Source organism: Rhinolophus sinicus, chromosome 4 (genome assembly GCF_057876585.1).
Source record: "Rhinolophus sinicus isolate RSI-liver-muscle chromosome 4, RSI-T2T, whole genome shotgun sequence".
NCBI classification, from domain to species: domain Eukaryota; kingdom Metazoa; phylum Chordata; class Mammalia; order Chiroptera; family Rhinolophidae; genus Rhinolophus; species Rhinolophus sinicus.
The window spans coordinates 60,060,292-60,080,256 of NC_142504.1; the positions used below are offsets into that span (position 1 = coordinate 60,060,292).

General features: G+C 39.3%; 1 protein-coding gene across 4 annotated transcripts in view; it reads right to left on the reverse strand.

Annotated features, from left to right (window-relative positions):
• The window catches only part of KBTBD12 (kelch repeat and BTB domain containing 12), an 88,405-nt gene that overhangs the window by 28,650 nt on the left and 39,790 nt on the right, over window positions 1-19,965 (reverse strand). For 2 of the 4 annotated variants that reach the window (XM_019718681.3, XM_088797869.1), the window contains exon 5: window positions 4,780-4,977. The exons of 1 other annotated variant lie outside the window; for it this stretch is intronic. In XM_019718681.3, the coding sequence (XP_019574240.2) occupies window positions 4,780-4,977 (198 nt within the window). Of the gene's footprint in view, window positions 1-4,779; window positions 4,978-16,690; window positions 17,275-19,965 lie in introns of those variants that run through there. One more of the 4 variants, XM_074340476.2, reaches the window with a different exon arrangement.

The following is a 19,965-nucleotide window of genomic DNA, read 5'->3' on the forward strand; positions in this document are numbered from 1 at the left end:
GAATACTCTAAATATCAAACTTTCTTTTACATAAACTTAAGGGTAACCACTCAAAATAAATCCAGAATTGAAATATATACTGAAATAAAAGAAGAAACAGAGGGAAACATCATAGAATACCACCACACAGAAATAATAGACAACAACAAAAAGGGAAATAAACAATGGAGACACAGCCTTACCAGAAAACTAAAGATAGAATGACAGGAAATCCTCACATATCAATAATCACCCTAAATGTAAATGCACTGAACTCACCAATAAAAAGGCACAGAGTAGCAGATTGGATCAAAACACTAAACCCAACCATATGCTGTCTCCAAGAGACACATCTCAGCTACAAGGACAAGCATAGACTGAAAGTGAAAGGGTGGAAATTGACACTCCAAGCAAATGGTACCCAGAGAAAATCAGGTGTAGCCATAATGATATCAGATGAAACAGACTTCAAGGTGAAAAAGATAACAAGAGACAAAGATGGACATTTCATAATGGTGAAGGGGACTGTACAACAAGAAGACATAACAGTCATCAATATTTATGCCCCCGATCAGGGAGCACCGAAATACACCAAGCAACTACTAACAGAACTAAAGGGAGAAATTGACCAAAACACAATTATACTTGGGGACTTAAATACATCATTGACAGCTATGGATAGATCATCCAAACAGAAAATAAATAACGAAATAGTAGCCCTAAATGACACATTAGATGAAATGGACATAATTGACATTTATAGAGCACTTCATCCTAAAACATCATACTACACATTCCTTTCTAGAGTACATGGAACATTCTCAAGGGTAGACCATATATTGGGACATAAAATTAGTCTCAACAAATTTAAGAAGTTTGAAATCATACCATGCATATTCTCTGATCACAAGGCTTTGAAATTGGATATCAACTGTAAAAAGAAAGTGGGAAAAAACATAAATACATGGAGACTAAACAACATACTTTTAAAGAAGGACTGGGTCAAAGAAGAAATTAGAGGAGCGATCAAAAGATACATAGAAACAAATGACAATGAAAATACATCCTACCAAATTTTTTGGGATGCAGCGAAAGCAGTTTTAAGAGGGAAATTTATCTCATTACAGGCCTATCTCAAGAAACAAGAAAACTCCCAAATAAATAACCTCATGTTACACCTTAAAGAACTAGAAAAAGAAGAACAAGTAAAAACCAAGGTCAGCAGAAGAAAGGAAATAACAAAAATTAGAGCAGAACTAAATGAAATAGAGAACAAAAAGACAATAGAAAAAATTAATATGACAAAGAGCTGGTTCTTTGAAAAGATTAACAAAATTGACAAACCCTTGGTTAGACTTACTAAGATAAAAAGAGAGAAGACACTGATGAACAAAATCAGAAACGTAAAAGGGGAAGTTATCACGGACACCACAGAAATACAAAGGATCATCCAAGAATACTATGAAGGGCTATATGCCACCAAATTCAACAACCTAGAAGAAATGGACAAGTTCTTAGAAACATATAGCCTTCCAAGGCTGAACCATGAAGAACTGGAAAATCTAAACAGACCGATCACCAGTAACGAAATGGAATCAGTCATCCAAAACATTCCCAAAAGCAAAAGTCCAGGACCAGATGGCTTCACTAGTGAATTCTACAAAACCTTCAAAGAGGATCTAATACCAATTCTGCACAAACTCTTCCAAAAAATTGAAGAAGAGACAGTACTCCCTAACTCATTTTATGAGACCAACATTACCCTGATACCGAAACCTGGTAAGGACTGCACAAAAAAAGAAAACTACAGACCAATATCTCTGATGAATACCGATGCAAAAATCCTAAATAAAATTCTAGCAAATCGAATACAACAATGCATTAAAAAGATTATTCATCACGACCAAGTGGGGTTCATCCCCGGGGCACAAGGATCGTTCAATATACGCAAATCCATCAATGTGATGCATCACATAAACAAAATAAAGGACAAAAATCATATGATTATATCAATTGATGCAGAAAAAGCATTTGACAAGATACAACATCCATTTATGATTAAAACACTTAATAAAATGGGTATAGAAGGAAAATACCTTAACATAATAAAGGCCATATATGAGAAGCCCTCGGCTAATCTCATAATTAATGGAGAAAAACTGAAGCCCTTTGCTCTACGTTCAGGAACACGACAGGGATGTCCCCTATCACCTCTGCTTTTCAAGATAGTGTTGGAAGTCCTTGCCAGAGCAATCAGGCAAGAGAAAGAAATAAAAGGCATCCAAATTGGGAATGAAGAAGTTAAATTATCACTCTTTGCAGATGACATGATGCTATATATAGAAAACCCTAAAGACTCCACCAAAAAGCTATTAGAAACAATCAACGAATACAGTAAAATTGCCGGCTACAAAATCAACGCACAAAAGTCCATTGCCTTCCTATATACTAACAATGAAATCTCAGAAAAAGAAATCCATAAAACAATTCCTTTTGCAATTGCAGCAAAAAGAATAAAATACCTAGGAATAAACTTAACCAAGGATGTGAAAGACCTATATGCTGAAAACTATAAGACATTTTTGAAAGAAATTGAAGAAGACACAAAGAAATGGAAAGATATTCCGTGCTCATGGATTGGAAGAATCAACATAGTTAAAATGGCCATATTACCCAAAGCAATATACAGATTCAATGCAATCCCCATCAAAATCCCAATGGCATATTTTAAAGAAATAGAACAAAAAATCATCAGATTTGTTTGGAACCACAAAAGACCCCGAATAGCCAAAGCAATCTTAAGGAAAAAGAACAATAATGGAGGTATCACACTTCCTGACTTTGGCTTGTACTACAGGGCCACAATAATCAAAACAGCATGGTATTGGCAGAAAAACAGACACATAGACCAATGGAATAGAATTGAGAACCCAGAAATAAAACCACATAAATATGGACAGATAATTTTTGACAAAGAAGCTAAAAACATACAATGGAGCAAAGACAGCCTCTTCAATAAATGGTGCTGGGAGAATTGGATAGCCACGTGCAAAAGAATGAAACTGGACTGCTATTTGTCACCATGTACCAAAGTTAATTCAAAATGGATCAAAGACTTAAGCATAAGACCTGACACAATAAACTGCATAGAAGAAAACATAGGTACTAAACTTATGGACCTTGGGTTCAAAGAGCATTTTATGAACTTGACTCCAAAGGCAATGGAAGTAAAAGCTAAAATAAACAAATGGGACTATATGAAACTTAAAAGCTTCTGCACAGCAAAAGAAACCATTGACAAAATAAAGAGGCCACCAACTGAATGGGAGAAGATTTTTGCAAACAGTGCCTCCGATAAGGGGCTAGTATCCAGAATATACAAGGAACTCATGCAACTCAACAACAAAAAAACAAACAATCCAATTGAAAAATGGGCAGAGGACTTGAAGAGACATTTCTCCAAAGAGGACATACAAATGGCAAATAGACGTATGAAAAAATGCTCAACATCACTAATCATCAGAGAAATGCAAATCAAAACCACAATGAGATATCACCTCACCCCAGTCAGAATGGCTATCATCAACAAGACAAATAATAACAAATGTTGGAGAGGCTGTGGAGAAATAGGAACCCTCATACACTGTTGGTGGGAATGCAGACTGGTACAGCCGTTATGGAAGGCAGTGTGGAGGTTTCTCAAAGAATTATGAATAGAATTGCCATATGACCCAGCAATCCCTCTCCTGGGTATCTACCCAAGAAATCTGAAAACATTTATACATAAAGACACGTGTGCTCCAATGTTCATTGCAGCTTTGTTTACGGTGGCCAAGACATGGAAACAACCAAAATGTCCTTCGATAGATGAATGGATAAAGAAATTGTGGTATATATACACAATGGAATACTATTCGGCAGTAAGAAAAGATGATATAGGAATATTTGTGACAACATGGATGGATCTTGAGAGAGTAATGCTGAGCAAAACAAGTCAGACAGAAAAAGCAGAGAACCATGTGATTTCACTGATATGTGGTATATAAACCAAAAACAACAAAAGAACAAGACAAACAAATGAGAAACAGAAACTCATAGACACAGACAATAGTTTAGTGGTTGCCAGAGGGTAAGGGGGGCGGGGGGTGGGGGGTGGGAGATGAGGGTAAGGGAGATCGAATATATGGTGATGGAAGGAGAACTGACTCTGGGTGATGAACACACAATGGGATTTATAGATGATGGAATACAGAATTGTACACCTGAAATCTATGTAATTTTACTAACAAGTGTCACTCCAATAAATTTAATAAAAAAAAAAAAAAAAAAGCTCAGTCAGTGGCTCAAGATCGTTGAACTCTAAAAACCCATGCTTGGGCCGATGGGTGGCTCAGTTGGTTAGAGACGAACTCTGGGCAACGGGGCTGCTGGTTCGATTCCAACATAGGCCAGCGAACTGCACCCTCCGCAACTAGAATGAAATCTGAGCTGCTGCTGAGCTCCTGGGTAGCCAGATGGCTCAATTATTTGGAGCGCGGGCTCGGACCTGGAGTTGATCTGCGCCCTCCACAGCTAAGATGAAAGGACAACAACTTGACTTGGAAAAGCCCTGGAAGTACACAATGTTCCCCAATAAAGTCCTGTTCCCCTTCCCCAATAAAATATTTTTTTTTTAAAAAAGAAATCCATGCTTTTGCCAGTGCTCACACTGCTCTCAGGATTATTCTTTGTTGACTGGATCAGTTAAGGGTCAGATCAACACCAAAGGAGGTTACCAAACATTTGAAACTGGATCAATACCTGCTCCACGGAATCCTCCGCAGACATATAGCTTCCCATCCACTGCTCCTGCACTGGTAGAATTGGTTCGAAGAGAGAGCAGGGGACATGGCATAGGTGGGCCCTCTCTCCAAAAGTCCCCGTCAGGATTATAGATTTCCACCACATCAAGGCATTTTCGAACCTGGCCCTTGTCTCGACCCATGCAGCCAATTCCACCTGTAGAGAATGGTACACAGAATGATACACAGAGTGATACACAAATAACTGAAACTTCATTGTGGCTAGCACCCACTTCCTGCTATGGTTTGTGGGCCTTTGACTTTTCTTTTTCTGGCCTGGTGCTACTTCTAAGATAATTTCTAAGCAATAATGATCTACTACACACTCTAGAGCCAAATTTAATGTCATTTTTATTCATAGTGTTTCATCTGTTTGTTCTTATGCATGAAGCTGATCCCACTGCAGGCTTTATGTTCTACAACATCCAACACTGGTTGACACAATGAGCACCCCCTTTGGAATGAGAACTCCGGGTTTTAATGTGAGGGTAACTTGACTCAGACATCTGCCTTCTCAGTGATCGTTAGCAATGATCTCACTGACCTGGCGAGCTAGGGATGTGTCCTTTCCCTTCCTCATCACTGCAATCCTGTCCTTCCCTCTCTTCTTAAGTTGCATGAATTCCTTCCCCATTAATGAAGGGCCATTATTTGGTAAATTTCAGGTTTGGGGGTCAAAGGAAGGCCCCAAATACAAATGCCCAGTGCACTTCCACTTTTGGATGATACAGTTCATTCAACAGATATTCACTGACTGCCTAATGTATGCAAGGCAACGTGCTAAGCGATAAGGAGTTTTGAAAGATGAATAATGCACATTTCTTGCAATTAAAAAATTAATGGGGTGGAAAGAGCTGTGTATGTAAATAAATAGATAAAGGAGATCATGACAGGTACCTTAAAAGAGCTATAAATTAGACTTAGAAGTACAGAGAATGTAAGAAGTAACAGAGATATCATTTACATAATTATGACGTTAAGTATAAACCTCCATGGGAAAAGTAATTGTGTAAGAATTTGCAACACACTGTAATAAGAAACACAAGTTTATAGGTGACCTTTTTTATTCTCTCCTTTGAAGTCCCACAATGAAAGTTCTTAAACACCATGGCCATATTTCCTGACCTGAAGTCTCCTGAGACTGAAGTGAATTCCCTGAAAGGAGAGACACTCTTGTACTTGCAGACACTCCTCTCCTCAGAGATCGAATTCCATGCAGACCCAGTCTGATGACCCTGATCTGCATGACCATTCAAAAAGACTTTAAAGTGCTGGCCTCAGACTAAACCAGCTCTCTTACCTGTAGAAAGGGTCCTAGAAGAGTCATTGTATTTGTGGAGTATAGACTGGTGCTTGGCTATGTTGTTTATAGCAGTATTAAAACCAAAACTAAGAACAGCTCAGATCTCATGGCATTTGCTGAATGTATCACTTGCTGAGAAATCAGTCACATATCTTCTCATGGCATTTCTTCTTTCACTGTTACTTAACACCTTTTACCCATCATTGCACTAGTCAGATGGTATTTTCATTATCACCTGCTTTTCAATCTTTCTTCGGTAATGCATCCTCAGTACCTAGCACAGTGCCGACACATGTGCATCTGTAATGAATGAATGAGAAATTTAACTTTTCCTATGCTTTCCTGGTCTGTCCAAGTGGACGTACGGTAAAGCTCACTGAGGTGAAAGGCCACTTTTTACACATCTTAGATTTCACAGTGCCTGACACATAGTACTCAGTGAATCCAAGAAGTCTGATGGGAATAGCTTATTTTCACCATGGTTGGGACTTAGGCTAGGCATAAGATGTGATGAAAGAGGAATTTGGAAGAAGTCTTCTTTTTTCTCTTTGCTGATGGAGCCTGGTCTGTTTCCTGTCTCAGCATGAATCAAGGGATGGAGGCTATAAACTCAGGAAGCTCTTAGTTGCTTTCTCTCTTATCCTGCTGGGTAAATAATTTAGCTCATTACAGTGCCAAATCTGAGCTGCAACATTTGTTTCCAAGGAGGGGACACACTGGCCTTGGTTAACTGCACAACTCTGTTATTCATGGGCCCTTTTTCAAAGTAGTACTGTGGTCGCTAGATGTTCCTTAGTCCAACAAAAAGTGGAATTTCCTATTTGTAGGGCAAGATGGCCTTAAAGAAGAAGATTTATCTGTAGCAGTTAAACCTGGCAACCACCTATCAGGTGAGAACGAGATGATTTAGTTACCTGTGCTACAAGACCCAAGAGAGATATTATTAGACTGGTTTATATTACAACCACTTCAGAAGTAGAAGCCAACAGGTTAAATGAAAGTTACTGGGAGTCAGGCAGGGGAACACAGAGCAACCAACATCCTGAATGCAATTCAGAAGTTTCATATAAAAAGCCCATTAGAAAAGCTTCCCCAACATAATGCACATAAAGAATGGGTATTTTATTTTTTTATTTTTTTATTTTTTTTTTTTATTTTTTATTTTTTTTAAGAATGGGTATTAATCTCTTGGTTTTGGAATAATTAGAATGCTTATCATTTTTATTTCTCTGTTACTAAGTATATTTAATTATAATATCAGCCCTTACTCTACAAAGCCAACCTTTTAAATGTGTTCTTTCTATTTGGTTGGCAGACGGTTCACATTCCCCACTCAAGGGCAACATGGGCTTATAGGGCACTCTGTCTTTGTTTCTGACCATTAACGCCTGAACACATTCTCTGTCTTACTTGGGTATAATTCCACAAGCAAGTACACTTTTATCAAGACGATTAACAGCATACTTAATAAGCTTAAACTGAAGGTGAACCCTGATTAGATAAATAATCAGATAAATAATCAAATAAAAGCATGATCCTTATTAATAAGTCAGCACCAGCACCACAAGAGAACTATTTTTTTTCTGTTTTTTTTTTAATTTATTTTTAAAATTTATTGGGGTGACAATTGTTAGTAAAATTACATAGATTTCAGGTGTACAATTCTGTATTACATCATCTATAAATCCCATTGTGTAAGAGAACTCTTTTGATGAGATGAATCCTAGGGTAGGATCAGCACATCTTTAGAATTTCAATGAGATACTTCCATATCTTTAATTTACATGCTACCAGAACCTCTGAGCCTGATTTTCTTTATTCAAAACCAAACAAATGAAATTATCTTTTTGAGTCATATCCAAACGGACTTCAAAATGCAAAAGATATACCTTTGTGGTTTTTTTGGTGTGTGTGGGGAGGGATGATAGAAGAGAACAATGTTTCTCTCTCCTCGTTTTTATTTCTACATAGATGAAGACCTACTCTTCTTGTGTTTGGCTATTATAGATTGTTTCCTTTTAGTGGGTACAGGAGGAAACCTTTCCCTGTGCAAAGCCCGGTGGGAGCTGGATGAGGGCAGAGGAGGAATGGTACTTCTCTGACATTCTCCAAAGATTTGCCATCTACGGTGCCTTGAATACAATGGTGCTGGCTCCCATGCCCTTGTGCCTGCAGGGCTGCCTTCAGGTGGCAGATTTACTCTTACTCTATTCTCCCCTAGGCTGGATCCAAAAGCGGAGGATTCTGTAGTCTTTCTGACAAGCTGCCAAAGTTGCCTGCATTGCTAAACAAGCTTTAGCAAATATATTTACTCAGGTGTAGGCTCCCAGGTGTCACAGATAATGCACATAGGCCTTTGGAAAAAGACAGACTCTGATTCGTGTGCCTGTGTCACCACTTACTAGCTGGACAACTCTGGTCAATGTAATTTCTCTAAGTCTCAATGTTCTCATCTGTAAGTTAAGAAATAATAATAATATCAATGTCATAAATTGTTGCGAAGATTAAATTATTAGATAATTATATAAAGGTGGAGAAGGTTAAGGAGGAGCTCACATTTGCTGTATACCTATTCACAAGTATTGCTACAGGAATTTTCTTTTCTTTATTCTCATGTACTGCTTGTAAATAAAATGGCTAGCATGTAGTAGGTACTCAATAATGTTCATTCTTTCTCCTTCGTATTCTAGAATGTTGCATAAGTAAACCAGTGTTTACTGCAGTTGCTGAAATCCTACATTTGCTGAAATCCTACATTTGCTTACTCTCAATTTATTATTTTCTATGTTTTTGATTGATGACTTACTGACCATATGGTCAAATCGCTCTTAAAAGTTTCTTTCAAGGTTGAATAGAGACAATCAGAAGGTCAAAGGGCTGAAAAATAAGCTGAGCCTTCCTTTTAGCCTTCAGGTGGGGAGAAAAGCTCCCTGATGAGATTTAGAGGAACTCATCTGGTCATAAACATTTGAGAGAGGTAGGAACTGTCAGGTGACATCATACAAGCTAGAAAAGGATTTTGCATTCCATCAGCTGCCAGGAGTGAAGCTGGCCCACAAATCTGAGTGGCCGGGCTACTTTCTGACCTGCATGTCAAATACAATCTATTCACTGCTAACATAATGCTTGTGACAATTTCATTCTTACTCCAGTTGTCTGCTCTCTAGTTTTTGCAACTCTCATTTTACAGTTCTAGATTTGGAGCCTAAGACCCTAGAAGACACGAACCTAGTTTCTTGTCCTTTTTTTAGTTTAACAAAGGTGTCTCTGGTATTTTCAGAAAACAGTCCTTCAGGACAGGGTTGAAAGCAGACTTACTGCCTACTTTTTACAAAATTCTGGATTATACCAAGCAATGCTGATCATATATAGTGCGTTTTGGGCCTACAGAACATTGGTCCTTAGCCATCACTTCTATTGAGGCCATTCCCTTCACCTGTTAACCCGTGGCTGTCTTTTGCTAGTTTTTTCTTGCCAGGCTAAGAAAACTGTTGTATGTCTGCCTTTTGTTTGCTCCTCAAAACAGATTATCATGAAAATTAAATAAAAGAGCCGTAAAGGAAGACCAAGTTCCATTTGTTAGAGCTCGACTCTGCTTGATTTTGGAGGGAAAATCAAGTACTTAAAGTGTCTATATTTCCATTGGAATTGGAAATACATTTCAAGTGGAAATGTAGACAGTTGAATAAAAACTTCTGGTGGTAGGCCCTGGGTACCAAATAAGCTGCAATTACAAAATTGCTGCCCCATCTGGTTCTGAATAACCCCTGCACTTTACTTGTATGTCTTGACCCAGTACTGGGCCTCAGTGTGTTTCAATGTGCCAGTCAAGTCTGGGCCTTACCCTGTCAGGTCTTCCAGATCCTAGGCTCATCTTTTGTTTGTTTCTTCCCTATCCCTCTTCAACAGCTTGTCCTGCAGGTCCCAGCAGTTCTGAAGGCTGAGCCAGTAAGGAAGGGAGAGCCTGGGAATAGTGGGCAGGAGCAAGTTCACTAGATGACCTATAGATGTCATAACAGGTCAGAGGTGACAGGACTCAGCCTCAGATGAATACTACCACTATTCTCCTGGATTCAGCACCTCTGTATCTCATCATTCACCAAATTTTGTTGATTGTCCCTCGTCAATTCTCATATCTATCCCTTCTACAGGTATACCTTCTAAAGGTGTACAGAACTTTGGTAATCCAGCCACTGCCTAATTCTTCACACTCCTTGCTCTTCCTTTCTCCCTCTTGCGTTCCCCCTAACTGGAAGCTCAGGGCACACTCAGCCTCTTGCAGATCCCCAAACAGGTGAAATTATTTTTCTCTAGGCCTTTGCTTAGTCTGATCTCTGCCTAGAATGGACTCTCCTCCTCCTCCTCCTCAACATGACAAATTCCTACTCCTCTTTCAAGGCTCAGTTCAATAGTTACCTTCTCCAGAAATCTTTAATGTTTTTCTGTAAAGAATTAGCCATTCCTTCCTTTGGGCTTCCACTGTCCTCCAAACAGAAATCAAGGTTCCTATAAAGTACATTGCTCTCATTTATCTTTATGTATGTCTCCCCATCACATCAGATGGTAAGTCACTTGACGGCAGAATAATGTGTAATCATATTGTATCCCCAACACTTTTTACACAATACAGATAGTTAAGAAATAAAAATTTAACTGAATGCATGAATAGATTAGCTCCTCATCCTGATCTCTGGTGTCTTTTTCTTATACTTTTTATGTCAAAACAAAAATTGATGACTGGCTTTCCAGAATGTGGCAAGCCCTGAGTCCAAAGAGCTGAAAACTCACTTCCTATCAGATTATAAACATCATCTTAAAGATACAGGAATCTCAGCCCAGACATTGAGAGAAATTGTTGGTATGAGTCTGTCATTGGGCTCATCTTTTCTCCCAGGTCTGCCTGCTTAAAGTATCATTAACTTCTCTTAACTTGGGTTAGACCTAACCTAACAGAACATACCCCAAGTTTCTACTAATACTCCTCTGAAGTGGTCCTGTAAGAACTATTAGTCAAATGTATTCCACAGCTTATAAATGGAGACACACAAGATATAAGTCCTTGAAGGCAAGGTATGAGTCATTATATTCCTTGAGGTGCCAAGCATAGTGTCTGTCTTCTAAAATATCTTGACAATATTTGCTTAAATAACTATTAAATAAAAAGATCATATAAGTCTTTGGCATATTTATCTTGGGTGTAATTAAGGTGATTTGTTTAAAGTGATAATTTGTGCTCATTTTCATATTTACCCAAGAACTGGTGGAGAAAGAGAATGATTAAAAAGATGATCACATATATGAATTAAGATAAGCTAATTGAAGATAACGATACATTTTATTCAGAATGACAATTTTAAATTATTGATATTTTCCTCTTTAAAGCATCAACATTTTTGTTTCAACTATTTTATGATGTTTTAAACATATATTGTTCTCTGCCTTAGCGAATTGAAGATACCAAATATAATTTAACATTTTCTTAAGTATTCAGGAATAACAACATGATCTGTTTTCCTAATATACCATAGATATATAGATGGTTCTACACAGTAGGCTTCATGAAGACATGCTGAAGATTTGCTTTCTTGAACAAATGCTTACTGTTGGTGTGGCGTTTAGCAATTTACCTCTTTTTCATAAAAGCAAATATAGAATGTGTAGTTGCATAACCCTTTGGCTGTGTAACATTTTGCTTTTCTGCAAATATACACAACGAAATCAGAGGCTGAGACAACATTCTCCTAAAATATTCTCATCTATTCTCAGTAATATTATCATCACTGTTCATCAGGGGCTTTCACGTTGGAGAAACTTCCAAACATTGAATAAAAATCACTTAAACTTCTGGTTAATTTTAACTAATCTATATGTTGGATATCCACTCATGATTGTACTAGGTGTCAGAGAATAACAAATTTAAGAGTCTTTTTTTGTCCATAGACACAGTCTCTTGCAAATCAAAGGCAAATACAAAACTATATGTAATAAAACATTATAATTATAACTATACACTGATTGAAAAAAGTACAATTTCTAACTGTCGTGCAGGGAGTCCGGCGGGGTCTCTGCTCCCGCTCCCCACACAAGAACGCAGGACATGGTGAGGCCAAAAAGGAACACCCACGGAGCCATAGACGGGGGAGTCACACCACTATATTCCCGCTGGCGGCACTATAGTCTCACTGGAGGCTGAATCCACACTGTCCGCAAACCACCATCCTAACTCTAATCCGCGTTTGCCAGCCCAGCCGCCATCTTCTTGCTAGTCCCCATTTTTTTGCTAGCGAGACCACAGCAGTTATATTAGTGGCCAGTGGCTCACTGGTTACAGCTGACGGCCAACTAGCCACAGCTGATGGCCATCCAATCACAGTTGATGGCCATTTACTACCTGAGCCAACACCTTTCTATGTGAGGCTGAGAGCCTGGAAACTGCTTTCTGGGGTTCTGTCCCCACACTAACTAATTGTCACAATTTCATTGCCAATTTTCTGTGAACTTTTAGGATATCAATGATAAAAATTACTATAGCTAAGTTGCAATTTGGGAGACATAGGTCTCCCAAACTTTGGTTTCTTAGAGTACTTATTTCTGGGTTCCTCGTTGAGGGTGACAGATAATCAAGGTTAAAATCCTTCACATGATTAACTAGAAATACATGTCATGGATACTTAAACAGCAAAAACATGGTGAGACATTCACTTAAGTTCAAAGCCACTTCAGCTGTTGACTCTCTAAATCCAAGTCTTTTCTCAGAGAAAGGAGGCACTCAGAGTACCGACTGACTTTTTTGGCCATTATAAAAGCATATTTCTTTCCTTGTTCACCATGAGCTTAAGAAATGTATACTTAAGCCCAGAACACTCCTGGAATTAGATCTGAACATACCTAGCAGTCTGCTGTGGAGCTTAGGAATGTCAGGATACTTTGATCAAATAACCATTCCCCTCTTCCTAGAATACTCAGATACACAATGCTGTCCAGGGGGAGAGACATGGTCTCATTCATCTCTGTGTCTCTTCTAAAAGCCATCCCAGGGCCTGGCTCATGTAACATATACTTAGTCAATATTTTGGGCATATGATAACATATTATCTCTTTGCATTCCTCATAGTATCAGTATTTCTCTAAGTGTGGTCCTATGATTATTCACACTGGAAATACCTGGATGCTTCCTACAATTCAGATTCCTAGGTCCCAATTCATACCAACAATCCACAATTTGCCAAGGGTGAGGGCCAAGAATCTGTCACTTTAATAAACATCCTAGGGGCCAGCCCGTTCTTTCTCTCTTCTCTCTGCTAGCATAGCCACAGCAGTTATATTAGTGACCAGTGGCTCACTGGTTACAGCTGATGACCAACTAGCCACAGCTGATGGCCATCCAATCACATTGATGGCCATTTACTACCTGAGCCAGCACCTGTCTATGTGAGGTCGAGAGCCTGGAAACTACTTTCTGGGGCTCTGCCCCCCACAAAGTGTTTCTCAAATTACTGAGGTTGTTTTTTGGGGGTGGGGGAAGGGGAACAGGACTTTATTGGGGGAACAGTGTGTACTTGTTGTCCTTTCAATCGTAGTAGTGGAGGGTGCAGTTCAGCTCCAGGTCCAGTTGTCATTGTTAGTTGCAGGGGGCAGAGCCCACCATCCCTTGTGGGAGTTGAACCAGCAACCTTGTGGTTGAAAGCAAAGGTCGTTGCGGCCCTGTGGGCCGGGAGGTTCCTGCTCGGGCAGCCCAGATGCAGGACTTATAGTCCCAGGAGGTAACGCTTGCTGAGTCCTCCGTGGGAGATGAGGGTGAGGTCAAGGTCGTTCCTCACCCCCAGGACAGCCCTGGCGAATGACTATGGACTATGGGGAATTGCCTTCCATCCCTAATTTAATGGACCGCTTGACTATTTGTTTGGGAACTGTTGTTAGTGGAACTGGGGGATATTTGCTTTTGTCTCTTGACTGGCCGCCATTGAGAATATGTAAGCACCTTGATTGTGAGTTGCTGTTGTTCCAGCAGGGTACCCTGAGAGGCACAGAGAGAGTGGCAGTGCCCTGAGAGCCCTGGCTGAGTCCAGGAAGTCTGGCTGAGCCCTGAAGATACCCTGGCTGTGCCCAGGAAGTCGGGCTGTATCCCAGAGAGAGTGGCAGTGCCCTGAGAGCCCTGGCTGAGTCCAGGAAGTCGGGCTGTTCCCAGAGAGAGTGGCAGTGCCCTGAGAGCCCTGGCTGAGTCCAGGAAGTCTGGCTGCGCCCTGAAGATGCCCTGGCTGTGCCCAGGAAGTCGGGCTGTTCCCAGAGAGAGTGGCAGTGCCCTGAGAAATCCTAGCTGTGCCCGGGGAAACTAGTGGTACCCTAAGAAGTCCAGGAAGTCTGGCCGTGCCCAGAAGTACTGGTGGTGCCCTGAGAAACCCTGGCTGTGTCCGGGAAGACAGGTGGTACCCTAAGAAGTCCAGGAAGTCTGGCCGTGCCCAGAAGCACTGGTGGTGCCCTGAGAAACCCTGGCTGTGCCCAGAGAGCCTGGCTATGTCCAGGATATTGCATTCACCCCCAGGCTCCTCGCACAGGTCCCCTTGCGGAAGACGCTTGTCGCGTAGATTGTGAGGCGAGAGCCTGTAGGGGTGGAGTGTGGGGGGCAGAGCCCCAGAAAGAAGTTTCCAGGCTCTCGACCTCACATAGACAGGTGCTGGCTCAGGTAGTAAATGGCCATCAATGTGATTGGATGGCCATCAGCTGTGGCTAGTTGGTCGTCAGCTGTAACCAGTGAGCCATTGGCCACTAATATAACTGCTGTGGCTACGCTAGCAGAGAGAAGAGAGAAAGAATGGGGGCTAGCAAGAAGATGGCGGCTGGGCTGGCAAGTGTGGATGGCGGTTTGCGGACAGTGTGGATCCAGCCTCCAGTGAGAGTATAGTGCCGCCAGAGAGAATATAGTGGTATGACTCCCCTACCTATGGCTCCGTGGGTGTTCCTTTTTGGCCTCACCATATCCTGCGTTCTTGTATGGGGAGCGGGAGCAGAGACCTCGCAGGCTGCCCTGCAAGACACATGGCGCAGCGAGCAGGGTCCCCCGCACGACAAATGGCGCAGCGAGCAGGGTCTCCCGCATGACACACTTACAGTTTTTAAAAAATTGCTTAGGATTTTATCAAAAGAAAGAAAAAGGCAAAATCTTAGCACAATGAAACTTGGTCCTCTCATCACATAAAATAATTCACTTTTAAAGTGATATTTGAAATGCATTTACTATAGTAAGTGGAACCTTCTGTGTAACTTTCCCTTCATCACTCTTAATGTCATTCCAGCTGAGAGTGAGACTTACAGAGTGCTACTGACTCAGTAGCACAAAGTGGTCTCCTGGAGAAAACAATGCCCATAGTTTGGGACATTAGTTGTATGGGAAATTTATTATTAGCAGATCCCCAGACAGGGAAATGAAAAGTCTCTACTTTAAGAAAACTCTCCACATGACCTATAACTTGGATTATTTTTGTGGCTTTTTACATGACAGAAGAATAGGACAGGCTATAAAGATGAGAAAAGTCAATTCAGTAAACCGATACTTACAAAGCATCTGTCACATAATCCAGGCCCTGGGCTGGCTTTTAGAAGAGACAGACATGAATAAAGCCAGGTCTCTTCCCCAAGACAGTCTAAATATAGTGTGACAAGGGCAATGACAGAGGTAGAGTGGCATGCTGCATAGAACCAATGCTATTAATTCTGACAAGGGGTCACATGAACCACCAAGAGGTGATGGCATTTTTGCCAGATCTTGAAGGATGTGTCGGAGCTAAACCGAGAAGGAGGCATTAACCACAGAGGGAGGACAGAAAACAAAGGCACAGAGGAAGGTATGTTCAGGAAATGATCCTCAGTTCCTGGGCTAGAGTTTGGGTTTTGCGGGGTTGGAAGGGAAGTGGCTGGAGGATATGAGGCTGTAAAGGCAGGCTGGGGCCAGTTTGTGAAAGGTCTAAATATTTCCAAAAATAAATTCTGGTGCTCACTTTCTATATTTGATTTTTCCTGACCCATCAAGCTGCAGCAACTTCTGAATACAATTTGATTTTAAAAAAACACTTGATGAATATACTCTGTCATTTCAGAAGCAAGCATAATTTATTCAAAAGAATAACTAATAATATGAGATCTAAAATGCTTGTCAGTTTATTTCACAAAAACTTTTTTCAAAGAGAGAACCCCTGGTACCATATTTAAATCAATATTTTATAATGTAGTCACTCAACAACAGCTAACGACTAGGGTTTTTTTTCTCCTTTTTTATTCTTAGTTTCAGGTGTACAAAATAATGTAATAGTCAGACATTTATACCCCTCACAAAGTGATAACCCCATTCCCCCAATCAATGACCCCTCTGACATCACACAGTCATTACATTTCCACTATCTCTATTCCTTATGCTGTACTCCACTTCCTGTGACTATATATACATACATACATATATATATGTATGTATGTATATATAACTATATAACTATATAACTATAACTATAACTATAACTATAACTATAACTATAACTATAACTATAACTATAACTATAACTATAACTAACTATAACTATAACTATAACTATATATATATATATATAAAAACTTATAGTTGACATTCATTATTATTCAGCTTCAGCTTCAGGTGTACACTGCAGCGGTCAGGCACCTACACTATCCATGAAGTGGTCTCCCTAATAAGAGATAAGTGTCCATCGGATACCCTACAAATTCTTTACATTATTGATTATATTCCCCAAATTGACTTTCGTATCCCCATGGCAATCTTGTGGTTACCGATTGTGCTTTTTAATCCCTTCACCTTCTGCCTCATCCCCACCCCCCGCCCCCATCTAGCAACCCTCAGGTTTTTCTCTATATCTCTGAGACTGTTTCTGATTAGTTTGTTCATTTATTCTATTCTTTAGATTCCACATATAAGTGAGATCATATGGTATTTGTCTTTCTCTGTCTGACTTATTTCACTTAGCATAATGTTCTCTAGGTCCACCCATTTTGTTGCAAATGGTAAGATTTCATTCTTCCTTATGGCTGCGTAATACTCCGTTGTACAAATGTACCACAGTTTCTTAATCCAGTCATCTGTCGATGGGCATTTCGGTTGTTTCCATGTCTTGGCTATTGTGAATAGTGCTGCAATAGACATAGGGGTGCATAAATTTTTTTTCAAATTAGAGTTTTGCATTTCTCTGGATAGATAACTAGGAGTGGAATTGCTGGGTCATAAGGTAGTTCCATTTCCAGTTTTTGAGATATCTCCATACTGATTTCCATAGTGGCTGCACAATCTGCATTCCCACCAGCAGTGCATGAGGGATCCATTTTCTCCACATCCTTGCTAGCACTTGTTGTCTGTTGATTTATTGATGATAGCCATTTTGACTGGGGTGAGGTGGTATCTCATTGTGGTTTTTATTTGCATTTCCCTAATGATTAGTGAAGTTGAGCATTTTTTCATATGTCTGTTTGCCATCTGTATGTCCTCTTTAAAAAAATATCTCTTCATATACTCTGCCCATTTTTTAATTGGGTTGTTTGTTTGTTTTTGGCATTGAGTTGAATGAATTTTATATAAATTTTGGATATTAACCCCTTATCAGACATATCATTGACAAATATCTTCTCCTATTCGGTAGGATGCCTTTTTGTTTTATTCATGGTTTCCTTTGCTGTGAAAACCCTTTTTAGTTTGACTTAATCCCGTACGTTTATTTTTTCTCTTACTTCCCTTGCCCGAGGGGATATATCAGTAAAAATATTACTAAGGCTAATGTCTGCAAACTTTCTTCCTATATTTTCTTCTAGGAGTTTTATGGTTTCAGATCTTACATTTAAGTCTTTAAGCCATTTTGAATTTATTTTTGTATATGGTATAAGGAGGTGGTCCAGCTTCATTTTTTTGCATGTGTCTGTCCAGGTTTCCCAGCACCACTTATTTAATAGACTGTCTTTACCCCACCATACATTTTTGCTTCCATCTTTTATAGATTAAATGACCATATAGGCATGGATTTATATCTGGCTCTCTATTCTGTTCCATTGAGCTATGTGTCTGTTTTTATGCCAGTACCATGCTGTTTTGATTACTATAGTCTTGTAATATGATTTGATGTCAGGTATCATGATACCTCTCACTTTGTTCTTATTACTCAAGATTGCTGAGGCTATCTGGGGTCTTTTATGGTTCCATATAAATTTTAGGATTGTATGTTTTATTTCTGTGAAAAATGTCCTTGGTATTTTGATAGGAATTGCATTGAATCTGTATATTGCCTTAGGCAGTATGGACATTTTAACGATATTAATTCTTCCTATCCATGAGCATGGTATGTTTTTCCATCTATTTGTATCTTCTTTAATTTCTCTCTTCAATGTCTTATAATTTTGTGAGTACAGGTCTTTTACTTCTCTGGTGAAATTTATTCCTACGTGTTTTATACTCTTTGAAGCAATTGTCAATGGGACTGTTTTCTTAATTTCTCCTTCTGATAGTTTGTTATTGGTATATACAAATGTGACTGATTTCTGAATATTAATTTTGTATCCTGCTACTTTACTAAATTCATTTATCAGTTCTAATAATTTTTTGGTGGAGTCTTTGGGCTTCTCTATATATAGTATCATGTCATCTGCATATAATGACAATTTTACTACCTCCTTAACAATTTGGATGACTTTTATTTTTTTCTCTTGTCTGATTGCTGTGGCTAGAAATACAGCACTATGTTGAATAGAAGTGGAGAAAGTGGGCAACCTTGCCGTGTTCCTGATCTTAAGGGGAATAGTTTTAACTTTTCCCCATCAAGTATGATGTTAGCTGTGGGTTTATCGTATATGGCCTCTATTATGTTGAGATATGGTTCCTCTATTCCCACTTTCTTAAGAGTTTTTATCATAAATGGCTGCTGGATTTTGTCAAATGCTTTTTCTGCATCTATTGATATGCTCATATGATTTTTATTTTTCATTTTGTTAATGTGGTATATGATATTAATTGATTTGTGGATATTGAACCAACTTTGCATACCAGGAATGAATCCCAGTTGATCATGGTTAATGATCTTTTTAATGTATTGCTGAATTCTGTTTGCTAATATTTCATTGAGGATTTTTGCATCTATGTTCATTAGGGATATCAGCCTGTAATTTTCTTTTTTTTTGTAATGTCTTTGTCTGATTTTGGGATCAGGGTGATAGTGGCCTCATAAAAAGAGTTTGGGAGACTTCCCTCCTGGATTTTTTGGAATGGTTTGAGGAGAATAGGTGATATTTCTGTTTCGAATGTTTTGTAAAAGTCACCTGTAAAGCCATCTGGTCCATGGCTTTTTTTTTTGTTGTTAGGAGACTGTTGATTACTGATTCAATTTCCCTGGTGGTAATCAGTCTATTCAGGGTTTCTGTTTCTTCTTGAGTTAGTCTCGGAAGGTTGTATGCTTCTAGAAAATTATCCATTTCTTTCAGATTGTCTAATTTGTTGTCATATACTTTCTTATAATTGATTTTTAATTTCATAGCACTATGATCAGAGAGGACACTTGATATGATTTCAATTTTCTTAAATTTATTGAGACTTGATTTGTGGCCTAACATATGATCTATCTTGGAAAATGTTCCATGTGCACTAGAGAAGAATGTGTATTCTGCAGCTTTGGGGTGAGATGCTTTAAAAATATCGATTAAATCCAACTGGTCCAATGTGTCATGTAAGGCCACCGTTTCCATATTGATTTTCCATCTGAAGGACCTGTCCCTTGTTGTGTAATGTGTTGAAGTCCCCTACTATGATAGTGTTACTGTTGATCTTTGTCTTTACGTCAGTCAATA